General features: G+C 42.0%; 1 protein-coding gene across 3 annotated transcripts in view; it reads left to right on the top strand.

Annotated features, from left to right (window-relative positions):
* The window catches only part of PARD3B (par-3 family cell polarity regulator beta), a 474,018-nt gene that overhangs the window by 434,050 nt on the left and 17,741 nt on the right, over positions 1 to 22,227 (top strand). For all 3 annotated transcript variants that reach the window (XM_064161234.1, XM_064161224.1, XM_064161216.1), the window contains one exon: positions 4,783 to 4,862. In XM_064161234.1, the coding sequence (XP_064017304.1) occupies positions 4,783 to 4,862 (80 nt within the window). The remainder of the gene's footprint in view (positions 1 to 4,782; positions 4,863 to 22,227) is intronic.

Here is a 22,227-nt window from a genome sequence, read left to right as displayed (position 1 = left end):
CTGTCTTTTAGTACATACCCATCATACCAAATCATGCCAATTTTTAATGGGAAGAAAGCCACAACGCAGAAGCATGTTTGCCAGGGACATAGGTTGCACTGACACTTGCATAGCTTTTGTTTTCCCTTTTCCTGTACAGTTGCTTTCTCTTTCTGTCTGGTTTGTATCTGCATGTGAAATATGAATCTTTCTACACTTTTTTATCTCTCAATAAATATGGATTCCATTTATTGAGGGAAGTGGAGGGAGCCCCAACCTGCATTCATTCTTCTCTGCATTTTGACCCTTTATATTGGTCCTCTGCTGAAGGCTGTGGACTTGGAGAGAGGAAAGCGGTGTGTGGTGCCCACACTGCTCTTTAGTTTGCGCTTCCCCCATCCTTATTCTGCCACTGGGACAAGCAGATTTGATTAAAGATGCAGAGGTGTCAGAGGGTTTTTTCTGAAGTGACACATTTCTATCACAGAAATCTTGTTTGCTAATGGAAAATATTGGAGGTTTAAAAAAAAAAAAAAAAAACAAAAACGAACCAAACAGCAAAAACCTTGAACAGCAAAAGTGGCACTGTCTACGTGGGAAGAAAAGGCTTCCTGGCATACAGAAAAGCCAGGTCATGAAGGCATTGAGTTGTATGAATGCAAATTCTGGCCTGTTTGTCTGGTGCCTTTTCTCCAAGTGTGATCACCACTATGTGCTTCAAACAATTCACAGTGATTTCCAAATAGACAAGGACAAATGCAGAGTCCTGCATCTGGGGAGGAACAATAAACTCCACCAGTACAGGCTGGGAGGTGATCTGCTGGAAAGCAGTCCTGTGGAGAGGGACCTGGGGGTCCTGGTGGATAACAAGTTAACCATGGCCCTTGTGGCCAAGAAGGCCAAGGGGATCTTGGGGTGTATTAGGAAGAGTGTGTCCAGCAGATCAAGGGAGGTTCTCCTCCCCGTCTACTTTGCCCTGGTGAGACCTCATCTTAAATACTGTGTTCAGTTTTGGGCTCCCCAGTTTAAGAGGGACAGGGATCTGCTGGAGAGGGTCCAGCAGAGGACTATGAGGATGATGAGGAGACTGGAGGGCATGGCTTATGAGGAGAGGCTGAGGGACCTGGGGCTTTTTAGTCTGGAAAAGAGAAGACTTATAGGGGATTTGATAAATGTTTGTAAGTATGTGAAGGCTGGCCAGGAGGGGGGGGGACAGACTCTGCTCACTTGCTCCTTGGGATAGGACAAGAAGAGGTTCTGCCTAAACACAAGGGGGGAACTTCTTTACTGTAAGGGTCACAGAGCACTGGAATAGGCTTCCCAGGGAGGTTGTGGAGTCTCCTTCTATGAAGACCTTCAAGGCCTGTCTGGATGTGTTCCTCTGTGATCTGTGTTAGATAGTATTGTCCTGCTCTGGCAGGGGGGTTGGACTCGATGATCTTCTTGGATTCCTTCCAACCCCTAACATCCTGTGATCCTGTAATGAGGAGAATAACCTGTTGGTACAGATGTAGCTGCCTGCTCTCCCTCTTCCAGACTTTACCTCTCTTGAACCTGTCAAAGGCTTTGCTGTCTTCTGCTTACCTGTTGCTAGTTGTTTGATTCATATTCATTTTCCATTCTACAAGGTGCTTGGCCATACGAAGACTCTGCAATAGTTAAGTTTCATGAATTGTTTGTTGTTGGTTTTGATAAAGATAGCATTTCCTTTCCCCAGTTTAAGCATGCTGCTGCTTTAATTGCACTGATGGGATGATGGCTGTTTCTGTGTTTATCTCTACCCTGTTATTTTTGCATATTCATGTTTTGCTTGTTAGTTGAGGCCGCTCCAGACTAAGAGATGATCTCTTCATAATGATGTCTCTCATTTAAGTTGATGTCGTTAATTTAAACCCTAAAAATATAGGAACATGTTTTGGATCATTCTTCCTCTTGTGCATTACTATACATTTGTGAAATGTATATTTCACCTGCCACATTCTCTCTTTACTGGTTGGGATGTTGGTCGCCAAAGCTCTCTCAGACTCAGCTGGGAGTATAGGGAAACAGTGACCACCTTCCATCAGCTCCCATACCTCACTGGTCACTTTGTGATCGACATCCAATTGGCTGTGATAGGACTTCCATGTTCTAATCCTTTTTCATTAAGGTTAGTGTTTGTCTAATTACTTTGTGATTGTTAACTATGTAGTTAAAACCTCTGCACCTGGACTGAGGGACAGCTGCACACATCTTGTTTCAGGGAAGGAGGGGAAGCTGGAATATTTTGATCTTGTTAATTAGTACCTTTCACATCTATTTTTAGCTTAGTTTGTTGTAAAATTCAGCAAGAAACTCTTTGCTTTGTCTATCTCTGAAACATAAATAACTTAGACAAAGGAGGTGTTTCCATTCCCACATCTTCCCTTTTCACCAGGGTAGTATTTTATTTCGGTCACCATTTTGTTGGTGGCTGAGTGATGATCTGTTGCATGGACAGATGGAGAAGGGAAAGAGGAAGAAATGGCTGAGTCTTTAATTAGCCGTGCAGAGCCAGAGCAAGCTCTTCCAGTGCGTTGGGGGTTTTATATAGGTTGTGGAGGCTCAGCCACTCGATGGATCCAAATTAGCAAAATTGTGTATCCACCGGCAGGGCGTTTCTATGGCAACTGTCTCTCAACTCTTATATACAAACAGACCTGGCAGGGGGTACTGCCTTTTATTTGGTCTGTAGGAAACCATCAGGAAAGGGATGTTTTCAGGCTGTGAAAAGGCCTTGCGATGCAAATGATTTTTACTTTCTGGTGACTGGCATAATTTTGGGGATTGCTGCTCGGTGCTGGCACGATTCCAAATCTGCGTTTGCAGGTTGACTGGCTGCTGTTCCTCCTGCTAGGTGTGAGAATAATCACTAGGAAACTTGCATGGGGCTGCGAATGCACAGAGTTACCAGGCGCATCCTTTAGCTCATGAACATCTTGCTGCTGCACGTAATTAATAGCCTATCTGCAGCCACGCAGGCAGACCCAATGCTACTTGGCTTTGGTGCTGAGTGAACCAAATTATGCACTCATTTATTTTCCCTACACTCTTCTTCACAAAGCAGCAGAAATCAGGAGACTCTTCTCTTGGTGGCATACCTGGTGAATTAGGGGAAATGGTCAGCCTGATCAAATGTGCAGTGTCCGATCAGCCCAAGTGATTGTGGCTCTTCACCTAAGTGACTCTATCTTTATAAATTCTCTCTACGTGTTAAGTTTTCTAGTGGAAAAAAAATAATGAATGATCCATTTAGCTTACTGCCCTATTTAGGAAATGTTGTTATTTTCTCCTGTCTAAAGTCAGGCACTGCTAAAGCGTGAATTATTTCTTGTGGGCCTCCGTTCTGTGGACTCCTTTCTGGATTGAGTCAGATATTTAGCAAGATGCTTGTGTTAAATAGTTGTTTTAACTTCTTGGTATCTTGGATGTTCAGTGAGTGACAAGGTGTATAACCTTGCCTAGAATAACTCCTAAGCTTACCTAGCAGCTCCCTGGGATAGTGCCTCTCTTTGCATTAAACTTGGCTTATATAGCAGGTCCACAAGAGGTTGTAAGCAGAAATGCTGTGTAAGGGTAGACAAGACTTGCTCTACTTGAGTGCAGCATCTTTCCCATTCCAGAAGCTCATACACCTCTTCAGTTGAAAATGGAGTATTGTGCATGAATTCCTGGACTGATATAAATGTACCCTAACCTGTAGAATGTGAAAAACATGTTTGAAAAACATGTTCATTTTTGTTTGTTTTCTTTTTTCATAATCAGGCACTTGCCAAAAGCTTGGTGTGATTCATTCTTTTCTTTTTAATGAATTGTTAAAAATGTTTGAAAAGGCATTAAATCTTCCTTTCTGCTATTAATCTGTAAAAGAGGAAGGGGATTTTAAATGGCCTCTTAGTATATTGCTTTATAAAACTGCTGATTCTAGCAGCAGCAGCAGAATAGGAATACATACTAATGTAGGAAACGCTGAAGGCAGTCAGAGCCTCCTGCATTTATGGAGGAAAAGACTAATAGCTCCATTTTAACAAGGCTCTTAACACTTTGGGCCATCAGCAGGCATTGAGTGAGTGAAATTGGGAGAGCTCCTGTGTGCTAAAAGCATTGAAGTTCACCATTTTGTACCCCAGTTGGAGCCTTCCTGATAGAATTGCACTCTTCAGCCAACTCTGGTTGCCATCTTGAAAACAAACCAAGTAGTGAGCTGGCATTTTGACTGAGTGCACTAATGCTTCACTTTTGAAATGGCACCAGAGCATGATAAATGCACTTAACTCCCAGCTGGACACTTAGCTTTGCAATGGTGTTAGGGAAAGTTTCTGCATTTGTGTTAAGAATGAATGCAAAGCCTGTTAATATCACGTTTAATGCTTGAGCAAAACACTCAAGTGGAGGAAAATACAGCAAACGTGGTACTAAGGGGCTAGCTTTGGTGCAAGTAGTTACACCACTGGAATAAGAAGGGCTGTGCTTAATTAGGTTGCATCCTCACATTACTGAATTCTAAGAGGAAGGCCAGAGAGAGAATATCCCAGATAGCAAGCAGTCACAAAAAAGGTTCTGAAGATTCTACCTGTTCTAAACAGTTCTTTGCTACAGAAACCTTGCTCGTTAGCAGTGATGAGATTATGTATGAGATGTGAAGCTTCTTTGAGCTTCTGCCTTTCTTTTGCTGATTTTGGCATGTTGTAGCATTATGTGTTCTCTGCTTATCATTTTGAGATGCATTGTTAGTAGCTGGGCTGCATAATTGGTCTTCATCTCTAATTAATCTTCTCTCCACAGGTGCCTGGAAAAGGTCCAGATGGGAGCTCGTACAACCTCCAGTTTGAGGGAATGGAAAGGCAGTATGCATCCTTACCCAGGTACAGCACCTAGCCTCATACACACACCCACTCTGATTCAACCTGCCTCAAACGGGTCTGGAAGTCACCCCACAGCTGATGTCTGCCCCCAGCTTGAGGTTGTTCTGCAGTGTTGTCTTCTCACCTCTAGCTGCTGATTTAATGCTATCTTTATACCTGTACTATCCATTTGAACTTTTGAATTCAGAAACAAAGGTCTGTTATTGAACGTGTCAGCACAGGTAGAGAACATGACATTGAGGAAGCTGGCTCTGCGAGTTGTAGCGATTCATAGCAGGGCAGAAATGACCGAGCTTATAGTAATATAATCCTAGTTGGCATTGACAAAGTACTGCTGGAGAAAGTCTCCACTCAGCAGCCACAGTTACTGATGTCCCACTGTTGCTGCAAGGACTGACTAGCAGTCCTGCTCCAGTTTACCTTTAAATGAATGCTGTAGAAATGAGACTGAATTCACTGAGGGCTTTTTTTAATTTTTGATCCTTATGTGCTAGTTTGAAGCTAGCTAGAATGTTTTGGTGAGAAGAACTAGATCATAGGCTGTGAAAGGAAAACAATGGTGATGTCTACTCCTCTCAGAAGTCTCCCTAAGGAGTTTGGGAAGAAGAAAGGAAAACATTAGATAACACTCTCGCCATTTTTCTTCTCACTCTGCCTTGGGCTGCTGACTGAGCTGCATCTCCCTAACCTCACCCTCCACTCACCTGTGCTTCTTAACCTCTTGGCTGAACCTCTATTCTTCCTTAGGACTGGGGTAAGGTTGAGAGGGGCAGGGGGAAGGTGGAGGGGTGGTTGAGAGCCCCTCCTGGGGACTCAGGTTTGTGGGAGGGGAGTTGTGTTTCTGTATTACCTTTTACCTTGTATATTTCTGTCTAAAACTGTATATACTGTAAATATCTGCTTGTATATTGTGCTAGCTGTAAATAAATAGCTTCATTCATATTCCCAGAGCCGCATGAGACTAGTCTGGGTGATTTCTAAAGTGTGAGGGGGTGGGGAACACCCAAACCATCACACCTTACCAAATGAATGAAGAGTCATTTCAGAGGTTTCACTTGTGTTTCTATAGGACTTTTAATCATAGCAGGGTGCAAGATGTAGCAAGCCAGAAAGAGGAGCAACAACAGATAGTGGGGGGAAAACAAAACCAGAAAAATAATTCTTCCTTTCGAATTAGCAGGCTGGGAAAGGCCTTAGAGGGCTTACTCGGTCTGCTTCTTGGGCCTAGAAGCAAGATAATTGTTTAAAAGCAAAGCAAAAATAGCAATTTACAAGCAAGAAGAGATTCTCTGTTGTGAAGTAGTGGATTTTTTTTTTTCACTTAGGAAATCAGTGAACAGTTTCTTTTTGCTTCTTTTTGCACTGAACTGCTTACACTCAAAGGAATCACTGCAGAGACTGATTGATAGCTGTGTAATGCTGTGTCCAATCCCAGATGAAAATACAAAGAGTATCTTGCTTTTAGAAACCTCTATATAAAGTCTGTCTCATGCAATATCGTTGGATCTTTGTAGGCATTTTTAATGTACATGGCTTCTAAATCAAAAGACCTATCCCTAGTTTAGTTAATGCCTTCAAATGGTATTTGTGTCAGGCATTGTTTTGGAAATTCCTTTTCTAATGGAAGCCCACTTTCCAGCAGCCTGCCCTGTCTGTGTTCCCTGACTGGCTGTGGATGTTCTTGCTCTCCTGGGTAAATAGCCGCCTTTTGTTATGTCTGCTGTCATGTTTTTAGCAGTGATTTTTTTCAGGTTGGTTAGGTGTAGTGCAATTATGCACACTCCTTTGTTAATCTGTTTTAAGCTTTGATTTTTTTTTAATAGGTCCTTGTGAATTACAAGAATAAATCAGCAATCGGTGCCCAGTGTAACTCTCTACAGCAATTTTTGTCTCTCTGTATCATGTTTCCTTTTATTCATTTTTCCTTCAAGCTGATCAACCTTATTTTTTCAATCTTTTTAAAATGGAAATTTCCAAGTGGCATAACTTCCATCACCCAGAACTCTCTTTTATTTCTCTGCTATGGCTTCCAAGCAAGGATGGCCATAAGCGAGCACAACAGTGCAAATGCAGATAGGCCCTTGCTTTATGCTGCGGTGTTCTTTTTATTCCTTCTATCCCATTCCTGTTCAACCCTGCTGCATCCTCAGCATGTTCTCTAGGGGTGTGCATTTCTCACCCCTGCACCCTGTGGTTTTGGGTTGATTTTTTTATTTATTTAAATAGGTTTGTCTGAATCAGATAAGGAATTTCAGAGTATTCTTCCCAAAACCTCTGTGTAACTTGATGGGAACATGACTCTGCAGCTCTTACGACAGGTTTGAGTATTTAGCTGGCTGGAGTTTACTGTTGAGGAAGTCATCCAAACATTCACTAGCTTCTGAAGTGTGAAGTGTGTCATTTCTCTCAATGCCTAAGAAGATTGTGTTGGACAGTGAGAGGGCCTGCAATTCAGCCAGGGTGTGTGTGCTTCCTAACCCAAACACTTGCGCACTGCTGCACACTGGCCATGCCGCTGCAGTTGCTCTGCGAGGTTTCCACCCTGGCAGGAGCAGAGTTTTGGGACAGCACACTGCTGGGTGTGTCCAGCAACCAGCTGCTGCCTGTCATACTTAGGTTTTGTAAGTTTTGCAGTTTCATGTTACTGCAGTAATTAGGCCCTGGCAGTCACAAATTACTAGATTGCTACAGTGAAGTCTAAATCCAGAAGAAGGGATTGCAGTATCACTGCCAGCCACTAATGGAAATGAGTGATTTTTTTGTTCACATGGCTGACTGCCCAGGAGTATAGAGAAATCCAGGTAAAAGACACCCATTTGCCAACCTATTCTCAGTGGAGGACCCATAAATACTACTATAATGGGCAGCATTACTAAAAAAATTAAGAGAAAGAAATAGGAAGGGAGAAAGCAATACATAGCTAGTATTTCCTCAGCAAGCAGCTTTCTTTTCCCTGGCATTCAAGTATCAGTTCATGGTTTCTTGCCCTTGGATATTTCCCTTCTTGTCTTGTCCTGTCTTCACCTTGGTCAAACCATTGAGCAAACCACTTGGTACAGACATGGTATAAAATTGCTGCATACCTAGCAGTTTAAGTCCATTTTAATATGAGGTACTTAGAGAGGATTGTAGATGCTGGGGAAAAGATTCTTATTACAAAATTGTGCTGAGTCCAGGAGGATGTGACCTTTGCCACTGTGGTGTGGCACACGTGAGGAAAGAGAGGAAAGTGTGTCGTGGTTTGAGGATAGAGGCAGTTTCACTGGAAGAGGAGAGAGGAGGAGATCTGTGCTGCACTCAAAAGCAGCTGAGACATGGTCAAATTGTGCCACTTACCTGGAAGCCAGTAGAAGTCATGCCACTGTGTGTGGGCATGGACAGATTGAGGAAGAGAGATTTGGTTTTCCTCCTCACTGGGCAAGAAGGAGGAATGATCACCTGCCAGATAGCTTTATGAATGTCTGGTGGTCCCACACAAAGGCACCCATCCTGCATAAGCTAGCAGCACCCAAACATCTGCTACTGGGCTGTAAGAGTCTACACTTTGAAACATCATTGCTGCCTTGCCATTTTTGTATGTTTCTGTCATTCTTTGAAGCTAATTTAAGCCTAGATTTTATGGGCAAATTCAGGTGATGTAAGCTGTATTAACTGTATTTGAGGAATTCAGCCGTGGTCAAGTGGCCTTGCCTTTTCAGCAGATGCAGCAGGAAATCCAGTGTCCTGCTCTCACTGAACTCAGTGACACCTTTTTTGTGTTTGAGTGGAGGATCTGTTCTTGTGCAAGGTTACCTATTTAATTAAAAGTTAAAAACAGAAGGCAGCAGCCTTTGGAGAAAGACTTAGTGTGTGACTGGCTTAGTGAGTGGCCAGCTGAGTCACGTAGTTATATTTCTAGGTAAAATAATGCTAGACTTGGTTTGGAAACGTCTACAGAGGCAAGCATCTGAATTAGATGATAAGTGGCTGTGGCAGGAGAGTGGCAGGTCTTCATCTCACACTGCATTCTGCTGTTCTTTCCTCAGAAAAGCAGCAAAGTGGGAAAGACAGAATGGAAGGCTTTGCAAGAGAGATACAGTTATTTGCACTCAATACTTACGTGTTGCCCTGGGGCTACAGCTAAGTAGTATTAAGCAATGTTAAATCCTCCTCCTTAGGAGAACGGCTTGATTTTTATATATCTTAGCCTCTTCTTTTGAGCAGAGGAGCAAGGCAAGCATATGAGAGCCAGAAAAAAACCCCAACATTTGTATTTTTAAAAATTCTTTTAATGCCTGTTTTCTTGGTGTGATCCAGAATATTTTCCTGATGGAGCTATGGAACAGATGCGAAGCTGACGCTGCTCTGTTTCTCCGTACTTTTATTTTTGAGCTTGCTTTTCTGGAAGTCTGCCTTAATGTAAATCACGGTCTTGCCAGTGGCAGCCTTGTTTGGAGAAATCTTGTGTTCGTTTAATGTGTTGATGGAAAAGCTGGCTGTGACCAAAAGCAGACTGTCAGACACTGAGATGGGACACTGTGACAGGATGAGTGTATTTCTGAAAGCTCAGCCATCTTTTCCTGGTGATAAATTCCAAAGGAAAGCTAATACTCCAGACTTCCTCTGGAATGCTCCTATTATTGAAAACCATGCATTTTTATCAATAAAAGCAGTGAGGCTGGGAAGGCAGTAAGAGCATTAGAAAATAACTGTTAGCAGGGAAAAAACGAGTTCAGGCTGTGCAGATGAGTTCAGCTGTACTGCTGTGGCTGGGAGGAAACCACTGAGCTAACTGGTAGTTGTCTCATAGGAATATCTGTCTTAAATGTAACACGCATCTTAAAACTGGGAAGCTTCCAAAGGTATAAAGGAACTAGCCATGCAGTACCGTGGCAGCATGTAGTCTTGCCATGCTGGAAGCTTCTCTTCAGATTCACCATGCATCTTGTGCTTCCTAAAAGCAATGCATCCTCCATTTCTAGGTATGAAGCCAGAAAGGACAGTTTTGACCACCTTGCCTGAGCCCTCCAAGATGTTCTACATTTCTGGATCAAAGCAAATTTCAATTTTGATCCATTTCATGACTTTTATAAATGTAATTTATAAGATGTATATTTACAAAAGGATGTAACCTAGAATTAAAATGTCACATTGTGGAGAATTCATTACATTTTTCAGAGGTTAATTATATTACTGTTTAAAAAGATTATGCCTTTTTTTTTTCCCTCTAAGTATGAAATTACCCAGTTTCCATTTCAAGCTACTATGGTAAATATGTTTTCTGCTAAATTTTTAAGAGCCTAGCCTGCAAAATGCCTTCCCTTCAGTATTTCTATGCAGTGATCATTTATGCTGTCTTTTAACCTCCCTTTCAATAAATTAAATAGATTGAGCACTAAGGTCTTACACTATAGAGAATGAAAACATCATTGATTCAAGGGGCCAGAGTCCCCTATGCAAATCATTTATGAGGTAGCCTCTAGATTTGAGTCTGTGATGGCTTGGGTGTTCCCTGCCCCCCCCACTTTAGAAATCACCCAGACTAGACTCAGCCGGCTCTGGAAATATGAATGAAGCTTATAATTACATCTAGCACAATATACAAGCAGATATTTACAGTATATACAGTTATATACAGAAATATACAAGATAAAAGGCAATACAGAAACACAACTCCCCTCCCAGAAACCTGAGTCCCCAGAAGGGGGCCCTCAACCACCCTTCCACCTTCCCCCCACCCCTCTCAACCTTACCCCAGCCCTAAGGAAGAATAGAGGTTCAGACAGAGGTTAGGAAGCAAAGTGGGTTAGCCCAAAACAGAGGGTGAGGTTAGAGAGATGCAGCTCAGCCAGCAGCCCCAGAGAGAGTGATTATCTAATGTTTTTATTTCTTGTTCCTATACATCTCAGCAAGACTGTGAGCAAAGTAGACATCACCATTGTTTTCTTTCCACAGCCTGTAATCTAGTTCTTCTTACCAAAACATTCTAGCCTGCTTCAAACTAGCACAGAGTCAAAAACATTTCCAATTCCTTGGATCAAAATCAAAGTTTCTGTAACACCTCCATCCTGAAGAGATGTGGTCTCTCTAATGGAAGGAATGGATTACTTAGCAAGTTTCATTAGCATTTTTCTTGCACTGGAGTGTTCTTGCCTTTATTTTACTAACCAAGTTTATTTCAAAGTGCAGGATTTCTGCAATGTAGTTGTATCCTGAAAGCATCATCAGAGGGTGACTTGATACAAATCACAAGGAAAAGTTCTCTATTAAATAAGTCATCACTTACCATTGTCTAGCAGAATCTGAAATTAATATACTGACATTACTTAAATATGTATATAGTGTATTCTCCTGGTTAACAAAGAGAAATCACAATTTTAGTGCACACTGTAATTAGCTGCAAATCAGCTTGTCAGAGCGCTCCCAACCTGTGGGAATTAACTAACCAAAGAGCACAGAGAAAAAAGCAAGGTTTAAAATCAATTATTCAAATCAAAATTCCCTGTTTGTTGGCTTAAATCTCAGTTAGTTTTTTTCCTTTTAATCACTTTGAGTCAACTTGCTCCATTTCTTCCATCTCATGTTGCAAAAAATATCTGTCCCCTTTCTCATACTGTATACTTTGGTTACATTCCTTGATATCCAACAGCACTGACCTAACAACTGCAGTCGTGGTTATAGCCATCAGCTGAGGGATGTGATGTCCTGATTGGTTTTTGATGTTAACCCATTTGCACTGACAAGTGCCATGTGGTGGCAGGGTGGTTTTAAGTAATGGTGACAGTGTTGCTCTGTCCTGTAATACTGCTGCTGTTCTGGAACAAGTGTTCCAGGAAGAGTCTTAGCGCTCAGACACTTCTTAGTAACAGTTCACTCTTCCCTGTTTCAGTTGGCTTCAGCTCTACTGAATTTAGTTTTTACTTTTTTCAAGTCCCAGATTGTGCTTTATGGCAGGCAGAAGGTAGCAATGCTGATGCAGACTGCAGACATCACAAGGAGTGCCACTGCTGCCTTGCAGCACTGTTTAAACTGCTGCTTAAAAAGAGGATCTGCAGAAATATTTTCACAAGAAGAGAGACCAGGGGTGCCAAAACTTTAAATGACAGTGAAATAATTTAACAACCCAGCCCAGAATCACAAAGTCAGTCAGGGAAAACAGGTTACTGGGCATATATTACACAGTTACAAAGCAAACCTATTGACTTTTGGTGCACAATGCACTATTTTCAGTCATGCCAAGCTTTTTCCTCCAAAGTGATGGCAAACAGCGATGGACAGGGTGATATGAAAACCTTTTGTAGTCTAGGTAGCTGAAAAGTGTCTATATCTCTGATACTGATTACAATGAAGAGAAGGGGGTCAGGATGAACATTGGAGAACCAATTGTGAATGCTCATTTTTAATTTTCAGTGTAAAGCATATGTAATTTTAATATATATGTCAAGAAAACGTGAGCATTTCAAGTGTTAGAACTACATGGAGATTAAAACCAAGTAGGGTGCAAAAACAAATGGCCTCAGCTAATTTCATCATCCTAGTCATGTAAAATATAAATAATATTCAAACACTGTGTCTATAGTATAGTTGATTATTAACTTTCTCCTCTGTTTTAATCATCTAAAGTAATACCAGTAACTCAGGGATATTTTTTAAAGGTGATTTTTATCTTGACAGCTGTAGTCTCATTGAAGATGCTGCAAAATCTTGTCTGTCTTTATCTTCCACTGTGGTGATCTCATTACAAATGAAATATGTGCACGGTTTTAGTTGGGTTTTAAGTCTTGGCAGATTAATTTAGAATCAGTTCTAATGGAAATACTGGTCCTGCTCAAGGATCTCAAAGATATGTTGCAATAAACCAGTCAAGATGAAATACAGGCAAAGGAAAAAGATCATTCTTACATGCCAAAGCACAAACTTGGGAACCAAGCTGATGTGCACATTAGAAGATCAGCTTCCAATATCAAACAGTTTAAGATTTGCTTAATTATCTTTACATAGCTGCAACACAATAAAACTGAATGCTATGAAAACTGCCCAGTGTTTCAGAGATGTCAGGAAAGCCATTGTATTCCAAGAAGGGTTCTGCACTTTGGCCACAACAACCCCAAGCAGCGCTACAGGCTGGGGCCAGAGTGGCTGGAAAGCAGCCAGGAGGAAAGGGACCTGGGGGTACTGACAGATAGTAGGCTGAAGATGAACCAGCAGTGTGCCCAGGTGGCCAAGAGAGCCAATGGCATCCTGGCCTGTATCAGGAACAGTGTGGCCAGTAGGACAAGGGAGGTTATTCTTCCCCTGTACTCAGCACTGATCAGGCCACACCTTGAGTCCTGTGTCCAGTTCTGGGCTCCTCAATTCAAGAGAGATGCTGAGGTGCTGGAACATGTCCAGAGAAGGGCAACGAAGCTGGTGAGAGGCCTGGAACACAAATTCTATGAGGAGAGGCTGAGGGAGCTGGGGTTGTTTAGCCTGGAGAAGAGGAGGCTCAGGGGTGACCTCATTGCTGTCTACAACTACCTGAAGGGACATTGTAGCCAGGTGGGGGTTGGTCTCTTCTCCCAGACAACCAGCAACAGAACAAGGGGACAGAGTCTCAAGTTGTGCCAGGGGAAGTATAGGCTGGATGTTAGGAGGAAGTTCTTGCCAGAGAGAGTGATTTCCCATTGGAATGGGCTGCCCAGGGAGGTGGTGGAGGCACCGTCCCTGGAGGTGTTCAAGAAAAGCCTGGATGGGGCACTTAGTGCCATGGTGCCATGGTCTAGTTGACTGGCTAGGGCTGGGTGCTAGGTTGGACTGGATGATCTTGGAGGTCTCTTCCAACCTGGTTGATTCTATGATGATTCTATGATGAAGTCCAACTCCATAGTAGGACACCAGATTTGTGATACATATATGCAGCAGAAAACTGGAAGAGCTTTCTTGCAACTTATTCTGGTTTGTCTTCATCTCACTTACTCCACTGTAGTGTGCCATGGTACTGATATCCCCTCATTGTTATATGTGGAAGACTTTTTTTCTTTTGATGATGATGTCAAAAAACATTTGCCCAAATATGTGCAGAGGTTGTAAATAACCTGTGTAGATACACCTTGTACAGAGAAAGTCTCAGGCACTAAAAAGAGAGCAGGTAAAAAACTGTCAGTATAATGTAGACATTTTTTCAAATGGTCTTATATTTTTCTCTAAGACTTGGATGAAAAGAGGAAAGAAAGTTGTAAATAGGACTACACCTACAGAGATGTCAATGGTAAATTCAAAAGGAGGGAGAACTGGTTGTAAAATATGCCTTCAGCTTTCTAATAAAATAGAAATATCACTTGAAATTAACAAGATGCCTCTATCCAAGCCAAATTGTCTTAATACTGAAAAAGTATACTTTAGAGAGTCAGAGAGGTCAAGGTTTGTGACATCAAATAATGCATAGTGGCTGGCAGACCACCTCTATAATTTCCATGGGAATAGCTAAAGAAAATTGAGTGAAGGAAATGTCTGCAACAACTGGGACACAGCTTGGGGAAAAAAAAACAAAACACTAAAAGCCAGATGTCTCAGAAGAATACTTTGGAAGTGTAGAAGGTGGCAGACAGGGATGGATTTTGTCACTTTTTCTAATAAGTCAGTCAGCTCCTCACAGCGAAATACCAGTTAATGCAATATGGAATAGTTTAAAATTCAATTGATATTTTGAAGCTAAACAGCCAGCCTTGTTGCAAGGAGTAAATAAAAATACATTCAAGTATCAGAGGTGGCCTGGAAGGGACTCCTCCTCCAGGGGAGATTAAGATCGGATATTAGGAAGAAATTATTGACTGTGAGGGTGGTAATACACTGATGCAGGCTGTCCAAAGAAGCTATGGATGACCCATCCTTGGAAACATTCAGGGCCAAGCTGGATGGGCTTTGAGCAACCTGGTCTACTGGAAGGTGTCTCTGACCATGGCAAGGGGGTTGGAGCTGAATGATCTTTAAGGTTTCTTCCAACCCAAACCATTCTGTGAATCTGTGAAATACACAAAGACCTCATATCTTACAGTCTCAAGTTGTTCCAGGAGAGGTATAGGCTGGATGTTCTTCCCAGAGAGAGTGATTTGCCATTGGAATGGGCTGCCCAGGGAGGTGGTGGAGTCACCATCCCTGGAGGTGTTCAAGAGAAGACTGGATGAGGCACTTAGTGCCGTGGTCTAGTTGATTGGACAGGGCTGGATGATAGGTTGGACTGGATGATCTTGGAGGTCTATTCCAACCTGATTGATTCTAACATTCTATGATCTGGTATGGCTCTTAGTGTATAACCAGCCTCCCTCTCAAACTAAGGACACCAAATTCAGTTAAAAATACGAGAGATGGAGGAAGTTGTTGTCTTTAAACAGAAAGGTCTGAATTAATATTATAAAATTTAATGAAGTCAAGGAGATATTGCCTCAGAAGAGAAAGAAATATAGCTGTCTTAGCTATGTCTCCAGTAAATAAAAGAACAAAACAACTGTTAAGGAAAAAAAATATTACAGAAAGAAAAAAGTTTCAGTACAAAGTGCTTAGGTTGAGATAGAGGATCTGTGGGAAAAGGATAAATGAGTGCAAATTGAGAAGAAGATCAAATTAAAAACCCATAGAATGCATCAACAGAGTGATGTGCTGAGTGAAACCTGGGGAATAAGATGTGTGCTGCAAAATGCAAATGCATCCTTTGCACTGCTGATTTGGATACTGAAATTGCTCAGGAGACCAACAGGCTGGGAAGCTCAGGTGGCTGTTTTATAGGTACAGATATTTGGAATAAAAATGTTGCTGCTTGTGCTGGGTTGTAATTCAGAACTGATCAAAATGTGTGGACTCCAGCTGCAAAGGTGAGGAAATAAAGTTTGGGTTTTTTTTCTGTGAGAAAGCACACTGTAAAATAAGACAGCTCCACTGCAGTTCTGAAGGTGTGGCTGAAAGATGGTCACCAGCAAAGATGCTTTTAAAACACCTAAAAAGGAGAAATTCAGAAGGCAAACAGCATCGATTCTATGATTGATTCTATGATTCATGCAAGGTTCCTACAGCATTGTGCATGAACCTCCTGTATCTTCTGTCATGGCTGAGATAGGTTCTGGTAGGCAAACAGCAGCTTTCTGATGGTACCTATGACTCAGAGTCAGACTCCAGTTAGTTCTCTGCAGTCCAGCCAATTCCTTTGTCTCCATCCAATCTTTGGAAAGCAGGCTCAGAAAAATAAAACAGGAAAGATGTTAAAAAGGACAAGGAAGTTGCACTGCCACGATGGCAAATTTCAAGCTTTTGCTAGCAAGCCATTTAAAGTGAGTCAGTTATAGGTGTTGTTATGTGCATACTTAGGAAAGAGGAAAGGAGATTATGATAAAGCAGGAAAGTGAATTGTATGTGGACAGCCTTAATTGCATGCCGCAAGGTAATGACAGACTGTGAAATCTTGAGAACTCAAATATAGCTCTGGGTTCTTTTACAAACACGTAGGGGACAGAGTCGTGAGCACTCACTGTGCCACCCACCGAGAAATAAGAAACAGGGGGGGGAGATTGAAGTCGTAGAGAACACAAGGGCAGTGGTTTCTGCAGACCTACTGTTGTTTGTTATCCTTAAACCCTGCCTTGTGAGAAGAGAGCTTTTATATAAACCAGTGATTAAAGGAAAGAGGTATCTAATTTGGGATTGAGAGAATCACCAAAGAATTTAATATTAAAAACAGTTGCTAGAGCAGCTGTTTCAACACATCTCATACAATTGGCAGCCAAACTGCTTCCAGTTCCTAAGTAGGTGACATATTTAATTTCTTTGCTGAGAAGTCCTTTAAACACATATCAAGAGAATATTCTAAATTCTGGAGGGTTTTGTCCAACTTTCTTTGCCTTTATATTCATCTAAGGCCTTTATGTTGCTCTCGAACTATGACACTTATAAAGTTGTGGTTTTCATATGTTGATCTGGGTTGAGTAACACCTTAATCTGCAAGGAACTTGTGAATCTAATACAAACTGGATCCAGAACCATTGCAATCCATGGACATGCTCCTGCTGATTGCAGTTAGGAGTAGGTTTAGTCTGAAATACACTATTAGAGCACATTCTTTCATATTTTTGCCATCTGGGTCAGTCTGGTTGTAATTTGATAAACTTTGATTAGGACATTTGGGTTTTCTCCAGGATTAGGATGTTTGTTTTTTCTGCCCACCATTGTTATCAATCTCTGTACTTTAGAGATCCCAGGGAAAAAAAAAGAATATATCTTTGCCTGTTTTCTGTATACTTCTCCACCCTCAGATATAAGTGAAGTAAAAGCAGAGCTTAAAAATGAATTGTAAACATTCAGATCACCAGCAGTAGTTATGGACCAGTGACTTTGTTAAGAGCAAGTGTGAAGTTAAAACTCCTCCTGTATACCCTGTTAGAGAAAATTAACTCCTGCTTTCTTTACCATCATCTGAAGGGTTGGGAAAGATTGCATTATTCTAGCATTTAATAGTTATGTAAATGAGCACTAATCTTGTCACTTAGCACCTGTACAAAATTTTCTACCAGAGCAGTTCTTTAAAATACAGCATAAACAAAGCTCAAGATGCTCAGTGATACTGTTCTTTTGTTGATGCTTGTTGAGGAAAATCTGCACAAACCATTGAGCATCTTTACCTCAGACAAAGTTGTCATGGATGTGCTAGAAACAAGGCAGCACAAAACTTTGTAGGCTTGTGGTTAGTCTGAAATTGTATGCAGGCTGCTAGTCAGGCTTTTAGCAAGCTTGGGGTCTTTTGGAAATGTATTAAATACCAAAATTGATAGGCTGAAAACTTAACCACATCTTTATAGTAATGGTAGTGTCTTTGCTGTGCTTGAAAGCTTTGTTGAATGAAACTTAATCTGCCTATGGAGATATTGACAGACACTGCACCTTCTGCTGGCTCTGTCTGGTATCTCTGTGGCCTCCAATAGTTCTGCACTCTGTTCTGTGTGAACAGATGGGATCCTACAGCTGTTTGAATAAGTATTAAAGAGTTAGTCTGGTCTGATTAACTGTTCAATGATGGTGCAAAGTGGAAGAGAGAGACCGTCTAAGGAATCCCTCTGCTTCAGGCCTCTTGCCCAGCAGGATTCATTAAAATGTTCAAGCCATGATGAGGTCAGGAGTCACATAAACTGGAAGCTGTTTCTTGAGTCACTATCTTCTGTCTGCACACAGAATAATTGATAGCTCACATGCTTGCAACAACTGGAAGCCACAGCAGAGCATGCAAACATTCACTGTATAACATATGTGGGAAGGCAGCGGAGGAGAGTGTTAACTTCAGTAAAGAATGAATTTTCTGCCATTTTTGTTCAAATCCAGATGTCATTCAGCAAGGATCTGTGCGTTAGATAGTCTGAGACAGCACCTTTGAAATTGGCAGCCAGTTCCAGACAGAGAGGGAGGTAGATGTGTGAACAAAACCCAGCCCAGGTTATCAAGCAAAACCCTGAGCCAACAGGGGTTCTTGGTTATTGAGTAGCTGGCAGTTTTCTTCATTTAAAGAAGAAAAATAGCCTTTGTTTTACAGGTGAAGGGAAGTACTTTGAGAGCAGTCTGTTGTAGATCATGACAAAAATCTGGCAAGCAAAGCCAGTCTCAGCAGGATTTCACAGTTGAAAATCTATGTGAATGGCTTTTTGCTTGGATCTAGGTGTTAGCGTACTGTTGTATGTACTTGTGTGTCACCAGGATTTGGTCTCTCGTTTACCATTTGTGTGGTGAATTTTGGCTCAACCTCAGATGCTATGCTTTAAAGAAAAGGAATACTTGTTTACTGAGAGCTGAGGTGTCTTTATTATAGACAGAATGTGCTTTTAGAAGAATGGCATGGTCATGTTTTTTTCCTTTGTTTCACTTTCTTAGAGACAATACTGAAATACTCTTCATAGAATCATAGAATCAACCAGGTTGGAAGAGACCTCCAAGATCATCCAGTCCAACCTAGCACCCAGACCCAACCAGTCAACCAGACCATGGCACTAAGTGCCCCATCCATGCTTTTCTCAAACACCTCCAGGGATGGTGACTCCACCACCTCCCTGGGCAGCCCATTCCAATGCCAATCACTCTCTCTGGCAAGAACTTCCTCCTAACATCCAGCCTATACTTTCCCTAGCACAACTTGAGACTCTGTCCCCTTGTTCTATTGCTGGTTGTCTGGGAGAAGAGACCAACCCCCACCTGGCTACAATGTCCCTTCAGGTAGTTGTAGACAGCAATGAGGTCACCCCTGAGCCTCCTCTTCTCCGGGCTAAACAACCCCAGCTCCCTCAGCCCCTCTTCATAGGGTTTGTGTTCCAGGCCCCTCACCAGTTTTGTCGCCCTTCTCTGGACACATTCCAGCACCTCAGCATCTCTCTTGAATTGAGGAGCCCAGAACTGGACACAGTACTCAAGGTGTGGTCTGACCAGTGCTGAGTACAGGGGAAGAATGACCTCCTTCGTCCTTCTGGCCGCACTGTTCCTGATACAGGCCAGGATGCCATTGGCTCTCTTGGCCACCTGGGCACACTGCTGGTTCATCTTCAGCCTACTATCTATCAGTACCCCCAGCTCCCTTTCTTCCTGCCTGCTTTCCAGCCACTCAGTCCCCAGCCTGTAGTGCTGCTTGGGGTTGTTGTGGCTAAAGTGCAGAACCCTGCACTTGGCCTTGTTAAATCTCATCCCATTGGCCTCTGCCCACCCATCCAGCCTGTCAAGGTCCCTCTGCAGGGCTCTCCTACCTTCCAACAGATCAACACCTGCCCCTAGCTTGGTGTCATCTGCATCTCTTGAACTGAAATAAGCCATCCAAAACAGTAGCTGGGACAAAATGAGAATTCAAAAGGACATAACTAGCAGTCTTTCTGCCAGAGCTCCTCAAACAGCTTTACAACTATACATTCAATGGTGAAAGGTTTCCAAAACTAGTTAGAAGTCCAGTCATCATGCTCACAAATCCTACACAACTTTGCTGTGTGTACTGTTCCTTACTGGCTGACTCAACTTCTTGTAGTCTTCTAATTAGCTTTGTAGGGGTCTCTGAAGGCATCTAGGTTTCTCACTGAATTAGGAATTAGGCTGAATTTAGGCTGCCTGAATATACTCGTGCTGGTTTTGAGCATTGTCTCTAAGGATCTCTTCACTATGTGCTGTGCTGCAGCCCCTCTGGAATGGCAAGTGGAAGCAGCTTGGTGGTACAGGCTGTACTGTGATACTGACTGCTCCATGGCAGAAGCAGATCAGTTTGAAACTAAAGAGAAATTGTTTTTTAAAAAAAATAATAATTCAATTAGTAGGTTGAAACTGAGTTGTGGTTTACAACTTGAATTTTTAGGCTCGGATCCATGAGAGCACTTAAGCAGCTGCTTTACCTTGAATACATTTTGCTTTTCAATAGCAATCATTTGCTTAGCTATCAGAGGCCTCCAGGAAACCTGGGCTTAGCATGCATTGTGAAGCATGGAGGAAGGATGGTAGACAGTCAGTGGTACTTAGAAAAAAATTCACTTTTTCATTCCCTGTGCTTTCTGTGGTTTAAATAATGCCTCCTTGATGTTGCCTAAATGCAATGCTTTTTGTTAAATACCCTGTAAATAATATCAAGAAAGGTTATTTTGTGAATCATCTGACTTTTTCTTTGTAGAGGCTTATTACTGATCTTAACTTGGAAACTCTTTAGTATTATTCAGAGGAACAACAACCTTAATGTCATTTGGCTTTGATTTCTCTGTGTGAAAGGCTGACAGCTTTCCCTTCTTTCTCCTCATGAAACATCTTAAGAAAGCTCAGTTATAGAGAGATTACTGCAGTGGACCTTGGTCTTACAGAGATTTCATCAGAAACATTTTGGTTTTTTTACAGACAATGGAAAATGTTCAGCTGTCCATTGTTGCATTTCTTTGTACACAGCCTAAAAATATAAATGGAAATTATAATTACATCTGTAATTCTGAGTCCCAGCTGAAATCACTTTAATCCCAGTGTGGAGGGAAAAAAATCAATACAGAACCCTTAACCTTGTTGTTTTTCCTCCTTAGACATTCCATTTTCTGTTGTACTAGTTTATACCACCAGTTTTATAAGTTTTTCAAGGGACTTTAGTATACAGAGACCATTTTGCATCTTCATAGAATCAACCACGTTGGAAGAGACCTCCAAGATCAGCCAGTCCAACCTAGCACCCAGCCCTAGCCAGCCAACTAGACCATGGCACTAAGTGCCTCAGCCAGGCTTTTCTCAAACACCTCCAGGGATGGTGACTCCATCACCTCCCTGGCCAGCCCATTCCAATGCCAATCGCTCTCTCTGGCAACAACTTCCTCCTAACATTCAGCCTAGACCTCCCCTGGCACAACTTGAGACTGTGTCCCCTTGTTCTATTTCTGGTTGCCTGGGAGAAGAGACCAACCCCCACCTGGCTACAGCCTCCCTTCAGGTACTTGTAGACAGCAATGAGGTCTCCCTTGAGCCTCCTCCAGGCTAAACAACCTCAGCTCCCTCAGCCCCTCTTCATAGGGTTTGTGTTCCAGGCCTTTCACCAGCTTCATCACCTTTGCTACTTTGTGCCTTTCTCACTTGGAAGCTTAAATGTTCTTCTTGAGTAATCATTTATATTGTAGCTTCTTGATATGATATGAAATTTCTCTGGTTTATTTTTGATCACTAAAAAAAGAGGGCCCTTTGAAAACTGTGAGACTCTTTGGATGGAAGTCCCATTTCACTGGAAGTAGAATTACACATATTTTTGTTAAAGAGGAACCCAAATGCCACACTTTAACCTCAGCCAGCATCCAAGCACCACACAGCAGTTCACTTACTCCTTTCCCCCACTCCTCCCTGTGTTGGGATAGGAAGGAGGGTAGAAACCAAATCAAACTTAGGAGTTGGTATAAGAACAGTGTACCTACAGGAATAAAAATAGCAGTTAATATAGAAAACTAGGATAAAAAACCAAGAGTGAAATAAAACCTAAGAAAGACGAGTGCAGTTGCTCACCACTCACTGACCAATGTTCAGCTAGTCCTCAAGCAGTGATCTGCCCATCCTGGCCATCTCTCCCCAGTTTATATACTGGGCATGATGTCATACAGTATGGAATATTCTTTTGGCTAGACTGAGTAGCTGTTCCCCCTCCAAATTGTCTGTGCCTCTCCAGTCTTCTTGCTGGCATGGCATGAGAAGCTGAAAAAATCTTTTACTTAGGATAAAACACTACTTAGCAACAACCAAAAACATCAATGTGTTAGCAAAATTATTCTCAGACTAAGTCTGAAACACAGCACTGTACCAGCTACTGGGAAGAAAATTAACTCTATCTCAGCTGAAAGCAGGACACCAAGTCAGCATTAAAGATTTAACATCGAGGTTTGGAAGATATGTCAGTCTC

This window comes from Pogoniulus pusillus, chromosome 2 (genome assembly GCF_015220805.1).
Source record: "Pogoniulus pusillus isolate bPogPus1 chromosome 2, bPogPus1.pri, whole genome shotgun sequence".
Lineage (NCBI taxonomy): Eukaryota > Metazoa > Chordata > Aves > Piciformes > Lybiidae > Pogoniulus > Pogoniulus pusillus.
Note: the sequence above shows the minus strand (reverse complement) of the source record. Positions and strands in the feature narration are given on the sequence as shown.